Here is a 22,028-nt window from a genome sequence, read left to right as displayed (position 1 = left end):
TTGCTCCTGCTGAATCACTGCCGCAATACACATGAAGAAATTTAATTCAAATCAAAGATTTACAGCAAGATTAGACATTTCTGACCAGTCATTTCACATGACTTCTCCCGACCTTTAGCATATAAGAAATGAGCATTTCTGACATTTGTTCAAGTTTGAGTTTGAGTTGGAGAAGAGGGGACGGGCTCGGAAAGAGAAGACGGTGAAAGATCAGCCAGCGTTGGGAAGAACTAAGATCTTACTGGATTAGAAGATAACGTATCATTGGTCTCAGCTTTTTGTGGGCAAATTGTAATATGAAGTTCGAGGATATTCTGGGAGAGATTAAAGGCTTCGGAAGGTTTCAGAAAGTGCTCGTTCTGCTGAGCTTTATTGGTCGATTCACCCTGCCCTGTCACTTCCTGCTCAACAACTACATCGGAGCCATCCCATCCCACCACTGCAACATCGGTTACCTGGACGATGAAGGCCTCTTTGAAAATTTGACTTGGGAGCAGAAACTTACTGTCAGTATTCCGAGACAGGAAGATGGGAGTCTGGCTTCCTGTCACATGTTTGCTGAACCTCAGTTCCAGTTTCTGGGTGCTAAATCGAATTTCACAGATGTTCCACTCATTAAGTGCCCAAATGGATGGATTTTTGACAACAGCACCTTCCTTAGTACTCTTTCCACTCAGGTAACATTTGCATTTCTGATACAAAAAAAAAACGCTACACAGGGTTCAGTTAATTGTGTCGCATTTACACCAAATTATTGAGTAAATATTGAGTATGTATGAGTTCACCTACACAGCTGAGATGCACAAAAAAGTCTGTCTGACATTTCTTAGTAAATTACACAAAAACTAATTCTAGGGGCCCTATTTTAGTGATCTTGAGCGCACCAGTAAATTGCATATCGAACAGGTGGATTTAAGGCATGTTGGTGTGTCTTTGGTATCGTGAGGGCGTGAAAAACACACCTTGCACAGCTCAAAACCCACAAAAGGCATGTACAAATTCTCTTAATTATTTATGGGTGTGTTTCGGACATAACGTAAAATAAACCAATCATAAGCCAGCTGTCCCTAAGCACTATGGTATTAAAAAGGCGCAGAAAAAACAGCAGAGCTGTGTGTTGAAATTATGTATTATTTTGATTTAAAGAAACTTTCTATGTACAGATTTGAACCAAACGAGAATGTAGTTTCAACAACCAGCTCGGATGTTTTTTTTTTGTTTGTTTTTTTTTTACATTTTTTAACGACTTTAGCCCTATCTGGACAGAATTAGTTGCTTAGGGGGACGTCTGTGAAAAATATTTCACACTTCTACTCCAACTGAAAAAACAGGAGGACTAAGTGAGATTTTTGTCTTTCTGTGACATCATGTTCAGTAGCTCCTCCATTTCCACTCTCTGTTGTGTTCACGAAGTGCATTTACAGAGTGTAGCAATAAACAAATAGTTGTTGTATTAAACGTGAGGTGATGAAACTCTCAGATGTGCATCTGGACGGGACTAAAATTACCGGAGGACCATGAAGCCTGTAATTTTCTCAGAGGACGTCTGAGAAAAACACATACATGGTAGGTCCAGACAGAAATAAAATTACCCCAGGACCTCCTGAGAAACAAACCCAGTCCGGATAGGGGCTATAGTGCTGAGAGGATGAGAAAATGACCTAGATCAGGTGTGTGAGTGGGATTCATCTCCACAACCAGGAATCAGCATCTCTGTTCTATACAATAGAACATTTCTGGGTTTTCAAGATTTTTCTGCTTGGGCTCCTAAAATTGTAGCACCTATACTAGACTGAAACTGAACATATTTAAGTATATTAAACACAAAACATGAATATAAACACATCTCTTTCTCTCAGTGGGATCTGGTGTGTGACAAGAGAGAGATGAACAAAGCCATAGCAACCATCTTCTTCATTGGAGTGATGTTGGGAGCAGCTTTGTTTGGAAGCTTAAGTGACAGGTGATGTTCAATTTGTTGTTATTTACAGTAGAGTTTTTTCAATTAGCATTTTTTTAGACTTTATGCTACTGAATTAGTGTTGGTCAAGAGCACAAAGAAAGTCATAGTGTACAGATAGGGAGCAGAGAAAAGACAGAGTGAAGATTTCTGAGAGCTATAGCAGTTCTAGCTCTGTTTACAGAGCACAGAAAGCAAAATTATACATTTGTTTTCCATCTGAAAACAAAATTGTGAATTTTATTATTGTGTAAAGGGGCCTTATTAGTGCCAGTTTGCCAAAGGTGGCATTTTGACGATTAGATGTTGCTACACTGCTATAGTAACAAAGATATATTTGGATACATATTTGGTTATTGTCACGGATGACCCAGGCAGGGAGACGAGGAGGCGGACACAAGTGCAGGTAGGGTGAAAATAAATAATAATTTAATAAATAAATAACAAGAAAACAAGGAACAAGTAACATGAAACAAAGATACACAAATAACCAATAACCAAAACAAATAAGGGGTTAACGATAACAAAACAGGGAGACTAAAGAAACAAACGAGTAACTGAAACAAGACTAAAATAACTAAACAGAACAAGGAGAACCAAATAATAAAATAAACCAAATACTAAAAAACAAGGAACTAAAACAAGACAGGATTAACTAAACTGGGCAAGGGAGAAAAGAAGCAAAATAAACAAGGAGCTAGAAGTAAAACGAGATAAACACTGAACTAGGAAACGGGATATGAAAACACAGAGAAACGCTGAGAGACAAAACGACATGGGAAGGTGCAGAGACCGACGGAGGACAAGGTGGCAGAGGAGGGCTATTTATAGTAACATAAAACACACTAGAATTGGAAACACCTGGGGAAGGGGCGGAGCTACAAATGAGAAACACATGGTGGAAATCTACTGACAGGAGACACAGAGAGGCACAGGTCACGTGGGGAAGACACACAGAGACATGAGACAGGGCTAAGACGTGACAGTTATATTTTGGCTGCATCTGGAATCAGTGGGACTTTGGATCTAATTTGAAGTATTTCTTATTTGAAATAATTATATTGGATTTTTTTTTTTACTTTTAACAAGTAATATACTGCTAGGAATATAAATGCACACTTTAGGTAAAGTTCTTGTCTTGTCTTGTCTTATCCATCTTTGTGGATCGTAATAAGCAATAAGCAGTGACATGTGTATGTTACCTTGCTCCACAGGTATGGGCGTAAGCCAATGCTCTTGGTCTCGTACGTTTTAGGGATGAGCTTTGCTGTGGCCAGTGTTTTCTCCACCTCTTTCATCATGTTTGCAGTTCTGAGGTTCTTCACCGGCCTTGGCATCACCGGCATTGTCATTGTCTCCAGTGTGCTTAGTAAGAACTGCTTTTACTTAAATATATTTTTAAGATTTGTAAGGGTGTATTTGGGTGTAATTGACCTAATATAGTTAAACCTCCCACCCAGTTATTAGCTAGTGTCATGAAATTAGTCATTCTCTTCATTGTTGCATTGCTGAACTTGCTTGGAGGAGAATTTTAACTGGTAGTTCTGTTGCATTATGCTAAGTGACTAATTACTCATTCGACTCACCAATTTTCCCATAGAGTGCAAGGTCAGTTATACTCTATGGGTGACTGTGGCATCTGATAATGGAAGCCAACACATTTATTTCTAGTCCCAATATTGTAACAAAAATCGGCATTTGATGAAAACGTGCTTGACTTAGACTTGCACACTTTTGAAATCTTCATGGTGACTTTTTTTGTTTCAAATATACAGATTTTTAGATATTTAGATTTTTGTAAATTAGTTGTATTACCTTGATGTTTCACCACAACAGGGTGTACAGCTAAAGTTTACATTTACTTTGAAAACTTTTGTAATGTTTAATTGAAATGCTTACATTTTTAACCCTTTCAGACCCTGCGTCCATTACAATCATCATGTATTTTCCTATTATTTCAAATGTTTTGTTGCACCTAACACTAAATATTACGAACTGTTTTTAATCAGAATAGATTATAAACAAGCCAAAAAAAAGTGTATAAGTCAATAAAACAATAGCTTAGACATGCCTTTTTGCACTGAAAAAAAAAACAGCATTAGAGCCAAAGTGGCAAATTAAAAGAGCTCCTTTTTACTAATTGTATGTATTTTAGAACACTTTTTTCATGTTTATTTTAGTGTTTAGGGATGCCTTGTGAACAAAAAGGTCAATATCAAATTCCAAACCAATAGACATAAAAAGTTACCTATTTTAGCTCACTGGGTTTATTGTTAATATAGAGTTTATATTGTAATATTAGAGTCCTTTGTGTGCACTGCAGACAGAAAACAGCATTATTTTTATTATTATTATTATTATTATTATTATTATTATTTATTATTATTATTATTTTAACATTGGCACATAATTCAAGATTAAAAGGGTTACAGAAAACATCTGCGACATTTAAGAACATATAGATTTTCTGAAAAAAAAAAATAACCACTTAAAATAAGTTGACTTAACCAGGAAACACAGTGAACAAATTCCCACCTCAGCCCAACAAAGAATACTGTATAAAACTGTAGGAAAATATTTTAAACTGAAGGTTAACATTTCTCTATATGTGTAATAATGTGTTAATTCCCAGTAAATCTTGTAAAATGTATTGATACATGATGTTTGTCTGATTCTATGAAATTAAAACACCTGTAATGCGACACAAAAAGCATGGACCAGTGAATATATGTATTATTTACTATTTCTCTTTCTCAATTCCTCTATTTTATGACAGTTGTGGAGTGGGTGGACATCAAGAGCAGAAAGCTGGTGGGGATGATTGACAGCATGAGCTGGTCATTTGGCTACATGGTTCTCCCTGCTATGGCATATGGAGTGAGAGACTGGAAGTGGCTCACAATCACAGCCACCTCCCCTCTTATTCTTGCCATCATCACCTGGAGGTGCAAGCTTTTCTGATACGCTCTGTGATTAATTAACCTAAATTAATCACATTCATTATTTTGTCCTAAAAAGTGTTTTGAACCTAAAAGCTTCCTGTAATGAACAATTATAGAAAATGCTCACATATACCAGATGATCAGATGATTATTCATGTCATAAAATGTATCTACCCTCTGATGTGTTGTCAGTATAAATGTTTTGTTTAGCTAGTTAAACCTTTTTGGTTGTATGTTTAATTATCTTGTATGTCCTTGTTTGCATTATGCTGTTTTTGGATATTAATTTTAAAAAAAGTAGCTACAATATTTTTTACATTAATAGCCCTGCTCAAAATGCTTAAGAAAATGTAAATATTAACAGAATTTTGCAATTTGATCATATTTTGAGCAGAAGTTTACTTAGTAGAGTCCAAATAAAATAACATAATCCGAATAAAATAAAAAAGGATGCCTTTTTTTACACAATTTAATAAATACAATCATACTATCAGCTAATTGGCAATGCTAACTGTTTTCTGAGCTGATTTAATAACTGGGGTGTATTAACAAATGGACAGCATTGTGCTGGTTAGATCAGTAGATTCTGTGGTTTAATATGATATGCGGATCTTTGGCTCTAGTTTTTAGTTATTAAACCCAGAACACCAGATTGTAGCTATCGGCTCAATGCTAGCTAACAGCCAAACTCAGTAAGGATTGGAGGGTGTTAGCCTTGTTTCATGTATTTCACTTACATACATTTATTTTTTTAAACTAATTGTCTGTTGTATTTTAAGGTTATTGTCCAGGATTGACCATTACAGGCCTGTAAAAATAAATCATAAAAATCGAATGTACTCTATCCTGACCCAGAATGAATGAACTTCCTCTCTCAGGTGGATTCCAGAGTCTGCTCGCTGGTTAATCGCCAACGGGAAGATCAAGAAAGCTCAATTTTACCTGGAGAGATGTGCCATCATTAACAAGAGGAAAGAAGCCACTTCCAGCCTGAAACCAGAGGTTACAGAGTTTTACAGAATGTTACAGAGTTTTTCTCTGAATTCTGTATTCAGATGTAGCCAGACCCTTATTAACTGAGCTCTTCCTGTTCTTTTCTGGGGCAGGTTCTGTCCTGTATAGTGTCAGAAGGTGGAAGCAGAAAATACTCGTATTTGGATCTGATGAGAACGCCAAAGATGAGGAGACTGGCTTTTCTGACTGGCTTGACCTGGTATGGAAAAATGTTCATGTGTTTAAATGGAAATGTCTGATTGAGTGCGTTTAAATCCTTATAAGATTGTAAAATAATCCTTTATTAATCCCAAAATGGGGAAATTTACAAATATATATATATACTTGAGTGGGCAGATGGGTTTGGACTATTTTCATGAAACAGATATTATTAGGACCCACCAAAATATTTTGTGATTAAAATCTACTGTTGGATTCATTAGATTTGATAACTGCTGGAATATTTGAGCACATCTAATTTATTAAATCTAATAATTTTAGGTGCATTAGTAGCTTAATTTTCCAACAAACTAAATTTTAACTTTTCTTTAAAGAATGGCTGTTGTTGTAAAGCCAATTTCTTTTAACCTAATTTTTACAAATAGAAATTATTATTGTAGTTCTCTCCTGTGATGCGCAAAAGTGCCATGCTGTTAAGATATGAATGCGCCAAAGCCAGAGCGCACCTGCCTCTTAAAGAGAATGGTGAGTGACACACTAATTGGTTTATTTCAATTTATGCCCAAAACACACCCATGATTAATTAAGAAAATTAGTACATGCCTTTTGCGCGCTTCAAACACGCTAACACGAACCGTAGAGTTAAGGTTTAATGTTAGACTGCTGCTTTGGACGATCTTCTGTACATATGTACAACATTACGACATTTGCAGGTATGCGGTTGCCTCTACCTACTATGGCATCAGCTTCAATATCAAAGGCTTTGGCTTGGACCTTTACCTAAACCAGTTGCTCTACGGGTTTGTGGAGATTCCTGCTAAGATCCTTATTTACCACATGCTGGATCGAATCGGACGCCGCAGAACTGAAGCTGGGGTGCTGCTGTTGGCTGGCTGCAATCTGATCATTAACGTATTTATTCCCAAAGGTAAGCTTTTTATCAAATTAATCACAACAATATATATTCTGTGAGTATCTGCAATGATTTTTTTTTTCTTTTTCTTAAGCCATAAGCTTTCAATAGTGAATATTTAAAGAATGTATAGGATTTGCAAAACAAAATTATATTTATATTTTTATTAGTGGTGTCAGTTGCTTAAAAAACTGTTGTTTTAATCACAACACACATATTCTGATTTAAAACATTTAAATGCTACTAATTCTCTGTATTTTTGGGAAGGAGACAAACTTTAACTGTTATAACCTGTTAATAGATAAACAGTGTGTGTTTGTTTGTGTGTGTGAGTGTGAAAGAGAGAGAGAGAGAGAAGAGGAGGAAGCGTGACAGAATGTTAGTTATGAGATTTAATTTATTTTAATCTAAACTCAACAGCAGTGCTAATACATCATCAGGCTCTGTGAAAAGAAAGAAAAGTCGTAAGTCGGTTTTATTAGACATATAGAAACTCACAAAGAACAAAACATTTAGGAGTAATATAAAGAGAACTAAAACAAAACAATAAGAAACAGAGGATAAACTAAAAGACGGAAACAAACACGCAAAAATAACAAACAAAGAACCAAACTACATAAAGCAAACCTGAAACACTAAAGACAAAAAACACAGCAGGTAACGGGACAAAGTCAAACAAAAAGAATGACAGAGAACAAAGGAGCACATGGGGTATTTATATACAGGCACACACAAGGGAAACCTGTAGAATTAACAAGGGGCGGGGCTACAAATGAGACAGGAGAGATTACAGATGACAGGGCGGGGCTAAGGCGGAGACAGGACAATAACATGTGCTAAAAAAACACATAGCTAGGGATACAAGACAGGAAAACAGAGGGCAGGAGCAGAAAGGAACCAAAAAAGGGAAAGACACTAGACATACACAGGTAAAGGTGGGACAAGAACATTTCCAGCACACATGAATAGGTTATACAGGGGGGAAAAGATTGTAAAATTAATTATGTGTACCTGCATGATTATTATCATAAAGATATTTTCAGCAACAGCTGTAATAATCTTTAAGCTTTTCCGCAGACTTAATTTTGCAATCTGTTCCCCTATCCTTCCTATTCATTCCTACCAATTAGTCAGAATAAATTATTTAAATTCAAAATGACGCCACCCAGAGAACAATGTCAAGGTACTGTGTGTATAAACTGTGTTTTTAATCATTTATTTGTGCATTTTCAAAGTTCTCAGTGCCTCCTTTTAAGTGTCAGGGCCTTCAGATTTCTTTTCATGGGTAACACTATGCCCCTATCACTGGCACTGTAAGCTTGTTGGGAGCATTGTTGGGCTAAAAGCTCTGTTTTCTGGAATACTAGGAGGAAATGGAGGTGGGGTAACCGACAAAACTGCATGCATAAATAAGCTTTCTTCCTCTATTCTGTTCCAGATCAGTGGATAGTCCGCTCAGTGATCGGAGTGCTGGGAAAAGGCTTTGCCTCTATGGCCTTTTCAACACTCGTACTCTTCAGTTCTGAGCTGTACCCAACCGTCATTAGGTAACTAATAAAGGGCTTATAAACATTGCTTCATTTGTAAATTTGAAACTAAACACATTTTCTACTCATATCTTGAGTTTAGTTCATTTTCTTTTACATTTTATTAAAAAACTAATAAAAAAAAGAGTAGCACTTTTTGAAAGAAATGTAACATAAGAAAGGTAAAGGGCAAATATTAACCATGTGAGCTGTTTATATTGCTTGCAATTTAGGTGAAGCAAGCATGTGTAAAGCATTTTAATGTAGAATTGCTTAATTTTGCTGAATTAAATACAAGTAACAAAGTGAACGAGTAACAAAAATATGAACACCACACAAGGGTTAAGGAATCATGTGTTATGATGATGAAGCTATACCTCATTTTTCTTAATAGGCAGAATGGGATGGGCTGGAACTCCTTCATGGGTCGAATGGGCGTGGCTATTGCTCCGCTGATCCTCCTATTGGATGAAATTTGGGGTCACATGTCCCAGATTATTCTATGTGCCATTGCAGTAATTGGCAGTGTGATTGCCTATCAACTACCTGAAACACGGGGCAGGTGTCTGCCTGAGACTATAGAGGACGTGGAAGGGACCAGGTAACCTTTCAGTTTCTCAATCCTGTAAATAATGACTGCTGGAAAATATGATTAATACAAATAAACAGCTTTTTAACTTTTTTATTAAATTAAATATTGAAGAATTAAGAATTACACAGAATTATACAGAATGTGTTTTATACTTTAGATTCTTCTAAGTAGTTCTAAGTAGAACATTTCTCTTTGAGGACAGATCTGTACTCTTCTGACTCTTGGTATTTTAATCTCAGTGTCTTCATGAGGTAGAGAAACCTGGAATAGTTTTCTCAGCCTCTAGAAGGAGTTCCTGGAGGTGCTGAACAATAGTTGCTCCTTTTCCTTTACACTGTGAAGCTGTGCTTTAGACTGAAACACACTATTTTTTGTTTTATGGTGGACCTTTGTAAAAACTGATGAGCTATGTTTATTATGCTAAGTTTAAATCACTTAGTAAACTGAGCAAATTTCCAACAGGAGACAAATAGCATAGCATAGCCTACCTTTGCAATGTAACATCAATAAATTATGTTTTGTGACTGTGATGGAATAGTTTTGGAATTTTAGAATTGGCCCATTTACATGTTTGTTTTGGTTCTGTTTGAGATTCATGGTTTGTCATTTCTTTGTACTGAATTTTCTCATTATTCAAATATACCAAAAATACACACGTTTTAACCAGTGGTGTGCAGTGAGGCCCTTCTAACCCTTCAGAGAAGGGGTGACAATAAGTGCATGTAAATAAATAAATATATAATTTTTAATCAGGAAATATATATCATAACTATTGTAAGTGTAGGAATTTATTTTATAAATTAGCTCAAATAAAAAAAACAGCAGCTAATTTAAAGCATTAGTCTGTATTTTTCAGTTGCTACAGGACTCTTATCTGACTGACAGCGGTTTTAACCAATCAAAACTTTTTAAAATGGCTTCTGCCCCCCTTGTGTCTGCGTGACCCTTTTCCTGATTTTGAGAAGGGTGTAGTAATGAATCTATTAGCAAAGTCGAAGGACAGTCTAACCAATCAGATTCATGATTTTCACTATGGGGGCGGGGCCATGGCTGTGTAACCCCTTCTCAGCGCTGTGGTGACGGTGCTATGAGTCGCTTAGTCATAAACGGAGCTCATGCTGGATTAATTCAATAGTTAGCTAACTATCATGGAATTGCGGCTGCAAATCAGACAGATATTGTGTCACATTATATTAAAAAGCCTTTTTTAAGGCTGTCCTTGTGAATGTGAAGCTAATGCACAGTAATAGGCCGCCTGACTGGTGAGTTTTTGTGTGTACTTAATGTTTTGGCTGCTCTGGCATACTGTAGACATACAAATGAGTGATCTTTGTTGAACGGTTGTACTTGTAGGAAAATGATGCATTTATTGTTGGGTCTATTGTATACTTTTATTAGTTTGTAGCTGTATTTGTGGGCTGTTGATGTGTTTTAAGATAATATAACTAAGTCAAGAGAGAGAATATGTAGTTATTTGGGGGGTATGTATTTATAGAACAAATTCTTCAGTGTAAATAGCAGCTGATGTCTCAAAACAGTGTAAACTCTCATTAAAACTTTCTGATTAAATTGTCTGGATGACAGTTAATCTCTCTTTTAATCCTGAATAAATGTTTTTATTTTCATTTCAGGAAGGACCAAGACTTCACCCTAATCCAGAAGAAAGCAGGTGAAGATCTGGAAAATGGAAGATAAGAAGACACAAATATCATAATTCCAGATATAATCTGTGTATATGTAAATTATCTCATGTTTCCTGTACTGTGTGTGTCCTTTTGTAAATTATGCTTCATATGTTAAATTGATAAATACTTTCTTTTTTTCTGTTTTATTTTTTTATTTTTTATTTTTTTGCAAGGAATTACAAATCATATCAGTTTTATTTAGATGTGTGTTATGATTATTAATGTTACGATTGCATCTTTTTAATTTCTTTTGTGAAAGTTCTTTTTTATCATAACAGTAAACATCTTGCTACAGAGCTATATGCTGTACATATCCAGGGAATGCCAAGGAGAGAACAGATAATGAATAACCAATCGGATAAATAGAAATTTCATTAATAAAAACACATAAAGCCTAGTCTCTCCCACATACAGTATAAAATATATAAAACTTTAAATAAAATGTAAAATACAAAAATTGCAAACAACTCATGAAGTAAAATAAATTATTCTTTTGAATGTAATAATTTGGTATGTAATGTGTTGATAATTAAAGTTTAAACAATTCAAGTAAAAATAAAGAAAAATAGAAAAAAAAATACTGTGCATGTGATTTTTTTTGTTAGGAAGCTTAAAAAAATGTGGACAGATAAATATTTATTATTCTTTTTGTAAAATAATAAACCACAATGATGAAACTCTCTGTTGGATTAATTTTCCCATGTAAATGGGAATAGACAATAGTTGATAAAACAAATGAAGACTTAACTTAACTGCCTACTCAAAAGAAGGTAGTGCTAGTGGGAAAGACAACACGCTGTAGGTGAATTAAAAGTGTGGGAATGACAATAATTCAAATAAATACTCTATTTTTTGCATTACAATGTGCACCATCAATAAACGTCTTTTTTTGGTCAATTTTATACATAAGCGCACTGGATTATAAAGTGCATTTTACAGCGTTGCAATGTTTTTGTTCTAGATCAGCAGGTCTTGTTGCTGTCGGTCGAGACCTGTAATGCTGAGCTAAGTTAACAAAAAAAATCTTTAAAATTTCTTCAAAACAAAAACCCATTTCAGACGAGTCAGATAAGTAAAATGGGCACTGGCTGTTAACCTACACAGATATCTCTCCTTATTTGATATTTGAGTAAAGTGCTTCTGTTTATTTACAGTAAGCTTAAAATTCCAGATTTCCAATAAAAACTTGGGCGTTAGCAGCTAGCCGCTAGAGGTAATGCTAAAGCTGCCCCAGCAGTGCTAGCTGGGGTTAGCAGCAGCCTACAGGCTGATAATACTTACCTCTGAATGGCAAAAAGAGCTAGCAAAAAAAAAATGGTTTTCCTTGAATCTCCATGGTGCCCTGAACCCTCATCTGAGACTTACCACACCCACTCCACAAGTTTCAAGCATTCTTCCAAACACAGGGAGCCAACAGGTTCCAGTGCACAAGGGGAACGCCTTTTTTAAGCCCTGTCCGCCCGTGAAAACTGTCCCAAAACTCAGAAGCAAAAAATTTAAGCAGAAGCAAAAGTCTTTTAACAGAAAAATCCAAAATAATCCACAAAAAAATCACAAAAAACACACATAAAAGCAAAGACTGGCAAAATTCAAACTGAAATAATTGTCAAATAACTGCAAAGGATAATAAAGTAACCAAGGTTATTTACAAATGTGTTATGTGTTATGTATTTGCTATATTTTTTTTCTCTTTTGAATTTGCAACCTACAATTTTTCCTTTTTAATTTTTTTTGCAGATATTTGTTTTTTATGTAAAACTTTTCGCACAAAATTCACTCTATAGATCTGCTGCATTATTTAATGTGGAACAGATTATTTCTTCCAATGATTTATCTACCATTAAATTGAAAGTAATTTCTTAATATTTGATAGCATTGCCATTGTGTGAACCATGTGATTCATTTCTTTAATATCATGAGTGAAAGGTGGAGTCAGATGATGTTTATTTTTCTCTCTATCTTTAAATCTAACAATAAACAGTGATAGCGGATCTGTGGAATAATCACTATAATACACTTGATACTTATAATGTTATAATAACTGTATTATAGTGCTTTAATGTGTTATAATGTGTTATTGGTGCTAGTGCTGAGGTATACTCCACAAGCAGCCAGTATCTCATGTTATAGCAACATGGGTTGGTTTCCTAGAAAGGGATTAAACCTAGTCCTTGACTCATTTTTCATTTTAATAGAAAATCTCCATTTTAAATTGTTGTGTAGTCCAAGACTAGGCTTAATCTCTGTTTAGGAAACAGGCCTTAAGAGACATTTTCCCCAGACCGTGATTCCTGTCCAGGAATCTGATTCTACATAATAAAACACCAAACTGGAAGGGGTGGTTTTGAATCCTATTGTCTAGACAGGGTGTTAAATGCTGTACTAAAAGCACTGAACAAAGCTGCTGTGAAACTTCAACCACACAGTTAATCCATTAGCAAGTTTGACCCTGTCAGCATGAGCGTTGCCTTGTTAATTATTCACAAGTCCATACGTAGTGTTATGAATGGACGAACCAGCCAATGCAACAAAAACAGCGGCATCCAAATCTCCTACAGTAACAGTGAAGTGCTCTGGCAAGGCAGGTCACAGCCTTTAAAATTAACAATGAGATTTGAAGATGTTCTCCTGCGTGTCGATGGTTTTGGAACCTTCCAGAAGATGCTCCTCCTCAACAATTTTGTCGGTCGCTTTAGCCTCGTCAGCCACTTTCTGCTGAACGTCTTTATTGCCGTAATTCCATCTCACCACTGTGACTTTAGTGCTCTGGACGTTTACGATGTTTTTGAGAATCTGACTCAGGAGCAGAGACTGACTGTCAGTATTCCTCAACATGGAGATGGAACCTTTGATTCCTGCTACATGTTCTCAGAACCTCAGTTTCACCTGCTCTCCAACTCGTCTGATACTACAGAACTCCCTGTGGTCCGGTGCCAGAATGGATGGGTCTATGACAACAGCACCTTCACCAGCTCTCTGGCCACACAGGTAACCCTGCTATTCTATTAGGACTCAACTTTTCCTATTTTCAATTGGAGTTTTTAATGATAGAATGAAGGACAGTGTATATTCTTGTGGGATATGTGTGTTGGGTTACAGACATCTTTAGGGCCATGAGTAAAATTTTGATAAGAAACCCTTATAAGGATCAGAGGTTTACTTGACTGCTGTTTTGACAATGTATCTTCGCTTTTCATGTCCTGAAGGGTAGTTTTGCATCATCATTTGATTGATATGGGACACTGGGGAAGATAAGGGCCTCTACAGCATGTGTAATAAGCGTATAGGGCAGCCTGGCTTGTTAGGGGATCTCCTTTACTGTGGACTGTGGATATAAGTTTTAACAGAGCACCAGTCACAATCATTACCATCGACTGCGCTGTCCACTGCAGTTGGTAATTGTGCTAACACTATGATCTGATTAATGCTGTTTTGAATTGAAGATCATGCTGCAGATTTGCCATCAGCAGCTGGAGTCAGAGAGAGAACAATTGGTCATGCTCTTTCTGGGTGGAAAGATGGCTCTTTCTCCTCGCATCTCTCCTAGTGTAATGTTGGTTAGCAGCACAGGCATCTGTTAGCTGATGTATCAGAGCTGGAGAGCAGCATTTTCCTCAGTGATGCTGCATCAAGAGGAGTTCTAAAAGAGGCTTTGTCGGGCTTTACATGTATCTGATGGGCGCATTTGAAAATCTTCAGATTGGGGGAGGACTAATGAGTGGGTGAGGTAATTGCTCTTCCTAATTATTGAGAAAAAGGTGTAAAAGTAGAGGAAATAAAAGAAAAAAGAAAAGGAAACGAATGTCTCATCCATCAGGCACCCATTATTAGGCCTCACTCCGACTCCCATAATACATATGGCTATATACAGTATAAAATTCCATTATTTTTGCATGTCAGTATTTTTCCATTTTGGTATATTATACACTGCAGTGTATGCTAACCATTGCTTTCTCCAACCCCCAGTGGGATCTGGTGTGTGAAAACGTTGGGATGAATAAAGCTGTTGCGACCATCTTCTTCATTGGGGTAATGTTTGGAGCTGCTGCGTTTGGCAGCCTAAGTGCCACGTAAGTTACAATATTACATTATTACAGGGAAACTTTAATGTTCAAATGTTTTGTGCAATATTAATACATTTTAGGCCTGTGTGAGGCTAAATCAAGTGATCAAAAAAGTATTATCCATGCTGTCACAGCTGTCCATTTTTTTGTGAACACAGTATCTCACAGAAGTAAGATTGTCAGGTGCGGAGCAAGGGAGACGCAGAGAGCGGTCGCAATTGCAAGTAAATATATTAAACAAACAAAACAAACAAACAAACAAGAAAAGACAATGAAACAAGAAACCTGACTGACAAAAAACGCACAAGAGACAAAATGAGACACTGAAACAAAGGGACTATGTATACACACGGAAGTAACAGGAAACAGAAAACACCCGGGGTCAGGTAACAAGGGGGTGGAGCTACAAATGAGCACAGGTAAGAGCACTGAAAACAGGGGCGGAGACACAGGAAATGTCTAAACTGCTGGCAACAAAAGTGAATACACCTCTTAAAGAAAATTGTGCCCAAAGTGTCAATATTTTGTGTGGCCAAGATTATTTTTACATAACTGTTTTACCTCTGTTGGGCAGGGAGTTCACTATAGCTCCAAAGGTTGCCACTGGAATCCTCTTTCTCTTCTCCACCAAACATCATGGAGCTGGTGAATGTTAGAGAACTTGTGCTCCTTCACCTTCCCTTTGAGGATGCCCCACAGATGCTCAGCTGGGTTTAGATCTGGAGACATGCTTGCCCAGTACATCACCTTGATTCCTCTGTAAGGCTGTTGTCAGTTTTGGAAGTGTGTTTGGGTCCTTGTTACGTTGGAAAACTGCTATGCAGCTCAGTTCCTGGAGGCAGTGGATAATGCTCTGCTTCTGAACGTTGCTGGAACCACCCATACAGCTTTAGACCATGATGCTACCACCACCATGCTTTATTGTAATCAAAGGACGATGCCTTAGTATGTCTCACCAGGACACAGCTGCACATACTAAACACCAACTAAGCCAAGCAAGTTTATCTTGATCTCATTAGATCAGAGGTAGACCCATAAATATTTGGACAGTGACACAATCTTCAGGATTTGTCCATGAATCCACATGAACCCGTGGTGGTCGCATGCATGCAGAGCCCAAATTATGATGATTGTGTTACTGTCCAAACATTTTTGTCTCTAACTGTTTGTGTGTTGGTGCCAAACTTCTTTGGTAATTTGGTAAGGCTTGACACATGTTTTACTCTTTAAATGCATATATATTTTTTTTTTTAAAGAAAAGTTTTACAAAATTGAACCACATAATAAAAATTTACTACTGAAACATTGTAACTAATTGCTTGCAAAGATTTTACTTAAGTATCCATGTAAATCTGCAGTCCTAGCAAAGAGAATACCACTGCACCACTTTCCAATCTGTATGTGTTCCAGATATGGTCGAAAGAGGATGCTCCTGGTCTCATATATTTTAGGGATGGGCTTTGCATTGGGAAGCACCTTCTCCAGCTCTTTCATCATGTTTGCAGTCTTGAGGTTCTTCACTGGCTTCAGTATCACTGGCATTGTCATCGTCTCTACTATACTCAGTACAGACTATTCCCTTGCCTTCATTACTATTGAATATATATATATACCATTTTCCTTTTGAAAAGTGATAGATACAAACAATGTAACACTTTTTTTCCAATCAGATGTAGAGTGGGTGGACATTAAGCACAGGAAGATGGTGGGTATGATTGACAGCATCTCATGGACCTCTGGGACCATGTGCTTCTCACTGATTGCCTACTGGATCAGAGATTGGAAATGGCTGACGGTGGCTGTGAGTTTACCAATCGCCGCTTCCATCATTTCCTGGTGGTGAGTAAAATCAGTAGGTCTTTGGTGACTACTGGAAAAGTCATCAGTTTCTAAAAAAAAAAAATTAACCATGCCTAATGCATTTTAGAATAGAGTGATTCTAAATACTGAACATGCAGGGTACCTAAACTTTTAAAACCTATATTAGATATTTTGACCAGAATAAAAAGTAATGAAGAATTCATTGACTACACATGCATATAATGAACTGTCTCTTGCAGGTGGATTCCTGAGTCTGCTCGGTGGCTAATAGCTAATGGGAATGTGGACAAAGCTCATTATTACCTTCAGAAATGTGCTGATATGAATAACAGGAAGGAAATAATGTCCAGCATCAAACCTGAGGTGAGATAAAGGTGAGCCTTTGTGTGTTTTAAAAAATATTTAATACATTTAAACACATTATGTATCGATCTCTCTTCCTGTAGACACTCTCCAGTATTGTCGTCACAGAAGAAGGGAATCGGAAATACTCGTATCTGGATCTGGTGAGGACTTCTAAGATAAGGAGACTGGCCCTGCTCACTGGTATTACCTGGTGTGTTTCTGTTCCATATTAGACCCCATTTATTAGCTTTAAGTATGGAAAAGTGCTGTTCTGTGTTTTCTGGCTTGTTTAATTAGTAAAAAAACTAGCTTAAGCTAAATTTCATTTTTGTTCTTTAGGTTTTGTGTTGCCACTGTTGCCTATGGAATTGTATTCAATGTTGGAAGTTTTGGCCTGAACTTGTTCTTGACTCAGTTTGTGTACGGAGCCATCGAAGTTCCTACTAAAGTCGGCACGTTCTTCCTGCTCGACAAGATCGGCAGGCGGGCCGTAGTGGTTGGAGGTCAGCTATTGGTTGGTCTTAGTCTCCTGATTAACATCTTTATACCTAAAGGTAAGGTACCAACATAAACATCACTAGAAGAGCAGCTCATAATATGTTAACAATTACAATTACAGTTAAATCAATGAAAATGATTGGTTAAATAATCAGTAGTAAAGTGATAGCATGTATGTTTCAGATCAGACAGTGGTTCGGACGGTTATAGCAGTGCTGGGTCGGGGATGTTCTTCTGCCTCCTTTATGACAATAGTGCTGTACAGCTCTGAACTCTACCCAACTGTCCTCAGGTAAGAAAGAGATGTTAGAGTGAGTTCACGTTTCAGTTCATGCAGGGTTCTTAAAGTGCCATTAAATCCTAAACCATATTTTTCCATTAATAGTAATTAATAGTCATTTAAAAGTCATTTCCGCCTCTGCAGTGCCATCTCAGGTTCAACTGTGCTATAGGCTAAGATTTTGTGTGATAATGTGTCCTTTGATATGCAGACACATCACAATATTTATAATACCACCCTCCTGCTGATGTCCCACCATCTGCGTCTCACCGCTATCAGAGGCACACTGCTGCTGCTGCTGCAGTTCAGCCAATCAGCTCTCCCTCCTGCCACGCCTCTAAACCCATACATCACCCAGTGCCCCTTCCAAACTACCGTTTCATCTAACGTTTTCAGGGTGGATTCAGCATAAATCAGGGGGTTTGGTGCCCTTTTAATCTGGGATTCAGGACCCACACTGGGTCCTGACAAACAATCAAGCCCATACATATTTCTTAAATTTCTTAATGATTTAGGCTCTGCATTCGTTTACACTGGATTTGAGATAAAACAAATGCAATGCAGTTAAAGCGTAGATATTTAGGTTTTTATTTGCATGGAAGCTGTTTCTGTTAACCAGCACAATGCAGTCAAAAGTGCTCTTTATGGAAATCAAACAGATTCTCATTAGGCTAATGAAAAGGAAATCCATCAGCGATATAGCGGGTATGTTAGGAGTGGCCAAATCAGCAGTTTGGTACATTCTGGGGGAAAAAGAGCACAGTGGTGAGCTCAGGAACTCAAAAAAACTGGATGTCCACGGAAACCAACAGTAGGGGATGATCACAGAATCATTTTCATGGTGAAGAAAAAATCCATGACTTTCAATGCCACTGGTTACTACTGTTTATTGAAGATTTGACAGAAGACAGAACCAGAGGGATGAATTCTAAAGTGTACGGGGATTTACTCTCTGCTCAGATTCAAGCAAATGCAGCAGGGCTGACTGAACAGTGCTTAACAGTACAGATGAATAATGACACAAAAAAAGCAACCCAGGAGTTTTTAAGGTCAAGAAATGGAATATTCTGCAATGGCCACGTCAATCAGCAGATCTGAAACTGATCAATCAGCATTAAATCACTTATGTCAGGTATGCAGCAAGGGTAACGAGGAGGCGGACGCAAATTCAAGTAATTTAATAACAGAAATAAACCAAAATAAACACAAAACAGGATAAATAAACAGACAGGGTAGCATGAATACACAGAATACACTTATACTGAAAGCAAAAGAAAAACCTACAACCTAACAGACGTAAAACGCCCAAGAACCAACAAGGCTCATTGAAACAATATATACAATATATACTGTACACAGAAGTAACAGAAAACAGGAAACACCTGGGGACAGGTAACAAGGGGCAAAGCTAAAAATGACATATTTCAGAGCACAGAAGACAAGGGTGGCGAAAGAGAGAACACAAAGAGGGCCATGGGCTAGAAAGCACATGGCTAGAAAAACAGACAGTCAAGAGTCAAGAGTCAAGAGGCTTTTATTGTCATTACATCTGAGTACAGGTACACAGTGTGATGAAATTACGTTCCTCCGGAACCATGGTGCAACATAGAACAACAAGCAATAGACAACATAAAGTGCAGGAGTGACGACAGTGCAACATAAAATTATAAAATTATAACACTAAATACAATAAATACAATAAATACAAAGGACGAGACAATTTAAAGACAGGACAGTGCAGTACCGATACGGTATAAGGAAAAAAGATTAAATCACAGAGATACACCAGGAAAGGCCTGGTAAAGCATCACAAATGAGGAAACCAAATAATCTCCATGGGTTCCAGACTTCAGGCTATCATTGATGGATTGATATGCTGGAAAGGAGACACTGTTATAGCAAGTCAGTGATCTCTTCAATACAACCCATCCAGACAGTTTTTGTGTACTACTACTGATTGTTTATAATGATTTTATTACACTTGATTTGAATTCATTTGATAGCAGCCTGTCCAGGGTGTTTACTGCCTTCCACCCAAGGCCAGCTGAGATAGGCTCCAGTGTCCCTTGCGAACCCTGACGGATAAAAAATGGGTGGGTAAATGTGGCTGAAATAGTCCCCAAAGTATATACCCAGTCCTGAATTACTTTTGCTGAGTTGTTATTAACAGCATGTGTTCAGTTAGTCTGTAACAACTCTCTGCTCTTGGCTGGACTGCAGAAATAATCAGTAAGCTGAGCTGCTGAATTTGGGGCAAGGTTCACCCAGCTTACGTCACATTAGATGGGGTTGGTTGTATATTTTTGTAATAAATAATGTTAAACAATAAATCAAAATAAATCAACCAAAATAAAGTGAGAGCACATTGTTGCTTTAGATTTATTGAGTAGATTCTATATGTTACTATTTGTACTATTTACAGTAAATAAATAAGTTACATTTTCGAAGCTTATTCATAAAAGTGGTAGATTTATGTGTTTTGCCTGGTGTTTAATCTAACAAAAACAGGAGTAAATTCTTTGGAAACAGGAAATTGGTTACAGTGTAGAGGGGACACATTTTATTTTGGAGGTGTAAATGTAATAAAGTCTTTGGTAACACTTTCTATGAATGTCATCTTTATTACACGCTATAACCACATTCACAACATATTATAATGCATTCATAAGGCATTATAAACATGGCTATAAATGTTTACAAAAATGCATAACCCATTATAGCCATGTTTGTTAAGCATTATGACCTGTGATCATAATACATTAAAAGCTGTGCTTATAATATATATATATATATATATATATATATATATATATATGTTAAAATAGTTTATCTCTATTATTAATAATCTAGTCCTACAATGAAAGTCTGTCACTTTACTTAGAGCTCACAAAGACCTGTTATAATACATTATAATTGACTATAATTATTATTATATTCAAGACAAGAATAATTTGTTGGTTAAAAATATATTTATAGGATTATTGAGGGTGTGTTTATAAGTTGGAAGCTTTTTTAGTCATGATAAAGTCTGCAAGCTGGGACTGAGTTTCTTGGTATTGATGTATAACATGTTATAAACACAGCTATTAATGCATTATAATCACAGTTCGTGATGCATAATAAACATGGCTATAATGAATTATACATTGTTATAAATATGTATAGCCATGTTTATAATGCCTTATGAATGCATTATAATATGTTATGAGTATGTTTATAGAGTCTTATAGAGATGACATTCAAAGAAAGTGTTACCAAGTCTTTTTATGTAAAAAGTTTAGTGTTTTCTTTTGCTTGAAGAGACAATAATATACATATTTACATTGACTGAATTCCTCTTATTTACCTTCACCAAGATCCAGTTTAATCCAGTTTTAATATACATAGCGCTGAATAACAGAACCCCAAGCCAATTAAAACAGAGTGTAATTTAAATAAATGCTCTGTTATTGGTCTGCAGGCAGAACGGGATGGGCTATAACTCCTTCTTGGCTCGGCTGGGCGCGGCTATGGCACCTCTGATCCTCCTATTGGATGAAGTGTGGGGGTACCTGTCTCAGGTGATTCTGTGCTCTGTGGCGCTGCTGGCCGCACTGGTTGCCTTTCAGCTGCCTGAGACGAGACACAGATGTCTGCCTGAGACGATAGAGGACATCGAGGGGAGAAGGATGTCTCTGTAACTTCATTTTAAAGTAAAAGACTGATTCTTTGGAAAATGTGGAGCTGGAATTAGTATTATGTGCCATGACTTTTGCCATGTCTCATGTAAGCTTTAAATGTGGATGGGATTTCTGCTGAATCATTACCAACCAATGCTCTGTCCACTGTGGATGGTAATACCTTCTGCGATGTATGATGTGTACCTACGTGGTACTGTGGATTGAGGAATATTAAATGTCTGCATAACTTTGTAAATAAAACAATTTAAAAATCACACCTATCTGGCACTCACTATCAGGCCTCGCTTCAACTCAATGATCTGCTAGTCAGTGACCAAACTCGCCACTAAAGGAAAACTTCATAATAGCTATACATACTGCTATCCAAGGGCATTGCTAGCCCCTTTTTAACGGGGGCTCAAGCTCACCTAAAAGTGATATATCATAAATGTTTTTAATTATATAAGACCAATTGGTTCTTTTGGCAGTGTGCTAAATCCTGCTGGAAAATGAAATCCGCATCTCCATAAAAAGTTGTCAGATGAAAAAAAGTATGAATTGCTGTAAGAT

The 22,028-nt window shown here is 36.9% G+C and overlaps 2 protein-coding genes across 2 annotated transcripts; both read left to right on the top strand.

The window, feature by feature from the left end:
- Positions 1 to 142: 142 nt before the first annotated feature.
- On the top strand, positions 143 to 11,372 carry LOC103025489 (solute carrier family 22 member 7). The gene is made up of 10 exons (XM_007230056.4): positions 143 to 677; positions 1,860 to 1,963; positions 3,175 to 3,329; positions 4,737 to 4,905; positions 5,781 to 5,904; positions 6,009 to 6,115; positions 6,789 to 7,003; positions 8,427 to 8,535; positions 8,909 to 9,115; positions 10,738 to 11,372. Exons 1-10 carry the CDS (start codon positions 297 to 299, stop codon positions 10,799 to 10,801), a joined length of 1,635 nt encoding a protein of 544 aa, XP_007230118.2. The 5' UTR covers positions 143 to 296; the 3' UTR covers positions 10,802 to 11,372.
- Positions 11,373 to 13,317: 1,945 nt separating this feature from the next.
- Positions 13,318 to 21,733, top strand: LOC103028981 (solute carrier family 22 member 7-like). Its single transcript, XM_007230067.3, has 9 exons — positions 13,318 to 13,779; positions 14,758 to 14,861; positions 16,266 to 16,420; positions 16,526 to 16,694; positions 16,916 to 17,039; positions 17,123 to 17,232; positions 17,361 to 17,575; positions 17,703 to 17,811; positions 21,260 to 21,733. The coding sequence occupies exons 1-9, from the start codon at positions 13,399 to 13,401 to the stop codon at positions 21,477 to 21,479; spliced, it is 1,587 nt and encodes a 528-aa protein (XP_007230129.3). The 5' UTR covers positions 13,318 to 13,398; the 3' UTR covers positions 21,480 to 21,733.
- Positions 21,734 to 22,028: the final 295 nt, after the last annotated feature.

This window comes from Astyanax mexicanus, chromosome 14 (assembly GCF_023375975.1).
Source record: "Astyanax mexicanus isolate ESR-SI-001 chromosome 14, AstMex3_surface, whole genome shotgun sequence".
Taxonomy (NCBI): Eukaryota; Metazoa; Chordata; class Actinopteri; order Characiformes; family Acestrorhamphidae; genus Astyanax; species Astyanax mexicanus.
The sequence above is the reverse complement of the archived record's forward strand: the minus strand, read 5'-3'. Positions and strand labels throughout refer to the sequence as shown.